The sequence below is a fragment of the Cupressus sempervirens genome, chromosome 8, assembly GCF_028749045.1.
Source record: "Cupressus sempervirens isolate cs-2001-9-10 chromosome 8, ASM2874904v1, whole genome shotgun sequence".
Classification (NCBI taxonomy): Eukaryota; Viridiplantae; Streptophyta; class Pinopsida; order Cupressales; family Cupressaceae; genus Cupressus; species Cupressus sempervirens.
The window spans coordinates 767,580,001-767,586,029 of record NC_143125.1 but is presented as its reverse complement, the minus strand read 5'-3'; the positions used below and the strand labels follow the sequence as shown (position 1 = coordinate 767,586,029).

The window sequence follows — 6,029 nt, the reverse complement described above, 5'->3', positions numbered from 1 at the left end:
TTTATAAACACATCATCGGACCCCTAAGATTTCGAAAAATTAAATTCAATGCTCTAACGAATTCCTATTCGTTTCACTTATTTTCATGTAACAACCAAAGACACATTAACACTTTACAGGTTCGGTGGGTACGGCGAATTTAAGGGAGGAGACAATGTTTATTGTGTAACCAAACAGAAGGAACACTCAGGCTATGCATCCTTGGCTTCTGAATCAAGAAAACATTTTTGAGTACTTGGAATTACAAATATATTAGTGGTTGTCAGAAGCATTTAAAAAATTCTTTTAACTTGGCTTTTAAGTTTCACCAGTTCAGAGCTTGACAGCCTAGCCAAAATTTATGAGGAATGCTCATGTCTCTATCGGATTAAATAATTTCATTCCATGGAAAGCTTTCACTCTGACATAAGATACAGCATACAGGTTTCAGTGCAACATTAAAAACTTGCCTACACATAGTGCAACATTAAAAACTTGCGTTCTGACACAAGATACAGCCTACAGGTGTCAGTTGAACATAAAAAAAAAACCTCCTTACACGTAAAGGTTCACTTAAGCCACAAATTATAATCTTTTCTATTATTTTATGGCTTATAGTTCAATTTTTCAGAATGTAAATCAATACAGAGGGAGTTCAAGTGCCCTGATGAGAAGATGAGGGGCAGTAAGCTGTGGAAGATGTCCATGAGTTTGAAGTATTTTAACACCTGCCTTTCCCCCAAGGTGTGTTTTCATGTACTCTGTAACAGAAAGAGGAACTATACTATCATTCTTGCTTTGAATAATGAAGCATGGTACCTTGACTCTTCTTAGGATGCTCCTTTCATCACTCAATAACACTTGTCTTACTACAAAATAAGAAATCTTTGGCCTCATTGCCAGCAATGTCTTCCTGAACATATCAACTGCACCATGAAACTCTGAACCCACTGCTGTGGGAGCAAACTCCGTAGCCCAAGCAGTGTAGTTTGATTTCATGGCACGCAAAAGCTGAGCTATGTTTGACTGATCAAACCCACCTTCATATCCAGGAGCATTCAAATACCTATCCAATCAAAACAAGAAGGAAAAGTAAATATTAAGAATATGAATACATTCTTTCATAGGATCTTTATGTAATTGTAAAACTTTGGAGAATGATGATTGTGTCTTTTCATAAAACCCATAAGACATTAATACATTTATCCATTTTTTCTTAGATCCATAAGACCCATATGATCTATCTCCTTCTTGAAAATAAAATAATCCACTTTCTTAATTCTCCTTAGCTAGAGACCAGTCATTACAATTTGGAAGACTGGGAAAGCTCATATCCTAAGCAATTCTCTTCTCTAATTATAGCTCATCTAGTCCTAACAATTTAAAAACAATATTTAAATATGGTCACTATTCTCTTCTCGGGTCCCAAATTCATCTATTTATAATTATTTGAAATTTTGATAAAGAACATCATCTGATCCTCTTCTCTCGCTCCGACTCATCTAATCATAACAATTATTAAAATATATCTAGAACAATCTCTAACAGTTTATGGACATAACAGTTTAGATAAAATATAATGAACATTGTTTAGCAGTTAATGGTAATAATTATCTTCTCAGATTTAATTCAATAGCTATAACAAATTATTTGAAATTTTTATAAAGAACATCATCTGATCCTCTTCTCTCGCTCCAACTCATTTAATCATAACAATTATTTAAAATATTTCTATAACAATCTCTAACAGTTTATGCACATACCAGTTTAGATAAAATATGATGAACATTGTTTAGCAGTTAATGGTAATAATTATCTTCTCGGATTTAATTCATAACTATAATAGATCATAAAATATGATCTAAAACATTAATGATTGAAAATAAGAACAATTTACTATACTAAATTTAGAAAGTATTAATTCCTCTATGCATGGCTTGTTACCTGAATGGAGCCTTATGACAGCTAGTGCAGTCAATGTGGGTATTGACTAAGTAATAGAGCAACAAAATAAGGCTGTTGTTCCACACTAACTACAATATATGCACCTTAAAGTTGCTATTTCATAATAATAACAATATATCCACCTGAAACATGCTATTTTAGAACATAACACGTTCATAATAAATTTACTGTTTCAGAACAATAACAATATACTCACCTTGGAGAGCCTTCCAACAGTATCAACTGCTTAAACAAGGTTGGTCTCTTGATAGCAGCAATAGAACCAATCATGGCAGACATGGAATGACCCACAAACACACATTCATCAACGTTGAGCTCATCAAGAATAAGCAAGACATCACAAGCATATCCATCCAAGGACTTATAGCTGTTGAAATCAAAATTAGAACAATTCACAGCCCCTGCAAAGGCCAGATCAAATGTTATGACCTTCAAGTCCTTTTCCAAGTAGTATGGTAATATCTTCCGCCATACTGACTGATCAGTTCCATACCCATGTGATAGAACCAAAGTAGTATTACCAGAACCCATAACCCTTACATTGAAGGCATCTAATACACTTTGTTTTGCTTCCAATCCTTCACAATGTATGATGCCTGCAACACTAGTGGAGAAATACATCTAATGAATAGTGAATAATGTAAAACAACGTCAAATTAGATTCTTTCTATCATCTAATGAAAGATCTTGCATCAATATTTCAGATTACATTCTATGATCTGCCATCACATTTTCTAGCAAAAGGATAATAGAATGACATCTCATACATTTAAGCCTAAACTTACACACAATTAAAATTCAAAAGAAAAAATCCAAAAACTAGTAAAACATTCATACAAATACTGAATGCAAAGAAAAATAACGAAAACGTGAAAATGGCCATGTTGAGTCACTCACAGCACAAGAGTGATTAAGGAGAACTTCGCAGGAGACATTTTGCAGAGGGAACTGCTATCTTCTAGTGTATTGAAATTAACGTTGGCTGTGAATTAAATAGGCAGGGCAGGAGGAATTATAGGACATTATAGCGTAGATCTCGCACTTTTTAATCAATAAATACGGTCCGTATTCATTCAAAGTAGTTGATAGACGTCACCCATCTCATCTAATTAAAACAAAAAGTTCTGCCATCTGTTAGTATGACTAACATTATTAGGTCAGAAATGATGATCTCTAACGATAGTATGATTGTAAAAGCATTGATCTGAAATATGGGACGGTTATGAACAAATCTAATATCGACTAATGCTTTAGTACCACAGCGATCCTTAAATAGATATTTATAAACGTAGATTTTACAAACAGTATATATGTATTTAGACATATTTTAATTGTTAAGGAATAAAACTAAATCTTTTATTTGTTTAAGGATATAACACATTCTTTATTTTGTATAAAAGGAAAATAATAATTAAAATCATTTTTCAAAAGATTTCAGATTTTTTCACTAGCATCAATCATCTACATATACCCCTTGATGCTAAGTGGACTCACAATTTGATTGGTTCATCTCAAAGTGCAACTGTTCATTACGAGAGTCTTATATATTCACATAGTACTTGTAATAGAAATTGAAACTAACTCTTTATCAATTTCTCTCTTTCATTAGAGATCACAAGGCTCAGTCTTCCCCTCCTTTCTCTAATATAGAGAAGACGCATGACACTTGTATGAGCTAATTAGAACGAGTAGTCATCAACTACTTCACTCAAACATCAAGACCTTCATGCATTATTGTACCTTTTGACATAAAAACTTTGAGGTTTGTACCACCTTTTCAACATCTTTGTCACCTTCTGTCAATAGAATCCATTGGTCCATCCATAATTGACCTATAGGATCCATCGGTCCATCCATAATCAACCTACATACAATTTGTGTAGATTGTCCATTGCCATCTCTATCCTAACATGTCCTTTTACATTGACTCTTCAACTCAAAAATTCTACAAGGGTGAAGATCCCAACATTTATCTACTTTATGTGCTTCTCTATGAAAATGAGAATATGCAATACATTTCTTACTTTGAACTGATTTGTTCAAACCGGCAACACTAGCAACATTATGTACTCTCACCCAATCTCAAGTCTTCAAATTTTGTCCTCCAAATATGCTAGACAAGCTCTTTCATATATTGCCCATGTTTTCCTAATCCACTTCCTTGAATCCCATTTTTCGCACAATCTTAAAACCAATGTTATTTTCAAAATCAATTTTGTTATCATCATGAACTTCGTCAAAACCTACAACTATTTTCTTACTTTCATCTATGCATTATTTCACTGAAAAAACATGCAATATCACAAACTGATTTTGTATATTTCAATTTCAATTTTTATTTTTTGTAACATATTTACTTTCTTTCTTAAATCACCATTCATCTTCTTAACTCTCTCCAATTCCTCTTCAAGATTATCATTTTCATAGACTTTCTCATAAACATCCTTTCTCAACCCCCTAATAGTTTCTAACAATTTTGAATTTGTTTATTTTTCAATTTCATCAAGTCTTCTTTCAAACAATCCTTCTCAGAAATTAAAATTTCATTTTCTTTTCTTCCCCACTAAAATAAATTAATAAAATTACACAAATAAATTACCTCTTTAGTGGGCAAAGTTCTTAGCCTATACCACCAATATCTCTTATCATTTTAACACACTTATTGTCTCTTCTGCAAAAGTGAATCAAATTTTCATCTTTTCACGCTCTATTTCTTTTAATCTCATGAACACACCCCAAAGTCTCCATCTACTCTAATAGAAAATGTAGATTTTACAAGCAATAGAATTTTAAAAATATATCTTTATTGCAATTCTTAACAAACAAAAAAAATTCAAAGGGTTGAATATAAAGAAATTATATCCACATTAAAAACTAGAGACATGTGTACTTAAACATGTTTCATTCACTAAGGAATGAAAAATAAAAATAAAAATAAATATTAAATATATATTTTACCACATTCTTTATTTGCATAAAAACTAAAAAAGTAACTAAAATCTTCCTAACAAAAACTCTATTTTTTCAACAATATCAGTCATCCACAATAGTGGTGATTAATTGTTGTGGAAGATAGATGCTCTATTTTTGGGTATTGGCTTGTAGTATACATATTGCACTCCTATGTACAGATGAAAGCATTTTATAAAAATATAATGGCAATATTTTTCTTATTATAAGTAATTTCTAGACTATGCATACATTGTAATGAAATAAGTAGGTAAAGACATATGATTTAATATTCAATCTTAAAATGACATAATATTGTTAATATTTTTTTGATTGTATGAAGAAATTTTTTTTTTTTTTCATTTTTTTTTCAAGAAATTAAGTTTTTAAAGTTGAAGGTTACAATGCTTTTTTGCATCTAGAAAATTTGGCTTCTTGTCACTCAATGTTTTTGTTATTTTATAGGCTAGATAGACTTGGTTAGAAGATTCATTGTTCTATGGAGAGCTATTTATGGCACTTGATCTTAGTTGCAGTTCCCTTTTAGCTTGAGAGTAAGGTGTTTTCAATTTTAGTGCCTTGGTGAGTTTCCTACGATTAAGGAATGATATTTTATATTTTTATTAAGTGATAAAAAGGTATTTTTAATTTATAAATTAAGAGATGAAAATTCTTATAGAGTTATCCCAAAAGTGAATGAATGGCAAGGGGGCAATTAAAGTGGTTTGAAAAAGTAATGTTGAGAGTTTATGAGAGATTTTTTTAATTTAAAAAATCCCCTAACTAGGAGCAATTTCTTTTAAGTAGAACATGCATGCATCCAAATGATAATCATGTTGCCATAAAGGTAATCCCCCAACAAAGAAGAAGAAAAAGACAATAAAAAGGGAGCACATATGGGATCTATTAATTGGCATTAATATGTGCATTTGATAAGTGTTGAAAGGAGATTGTTGAAGTGGAGAAGATTGACGAAATCTATCATGGAATAATCAGTATTTTGTCACTGATGGAAAACCTACTACTTGTTGGTGCGACAATTTCTTACTTTGGTCTGAATGCTATCAATTGATTGATTGGTGAAGAGGATTTGAAAAGAAATGATAACAAGAGAACCTAGAGAAAGGTTGAGTTAT

The 6,029-nt window shown here is 31.5% G+C and overlaps 1 protein-coding gene across 1 annotated transcript; it reads right to left on the bottom strand.

The window, feature by feature from the left end:
- Window positions 1–564: 564 nt before the first annotated feature.
- LOC149544679 (strigolactone esterase D14-like) lies at window positions 565–2,508 on the bottom strand. The gene is made up of 2 exons (XM_089796428.1): window positions 2,141–2,508; window positions 565–1,045 (listed from the first exon to the last, which is right to left on the bottom strand). The coding sequence occupies exons 1-2, from the start codon at window positions 2,473–2,475 to the stop codon at window positions 619–621; spliced, it is 762 nt and encodes a 253-aa protein (XP_089652554.1). The 5' UTR covers window positions 2,476–2,508; the 3' UTR covers window positions 565–618.
- Between the last annotated feature and the right edge of the window lie 3,521 nt (window positions 2,509–6,029).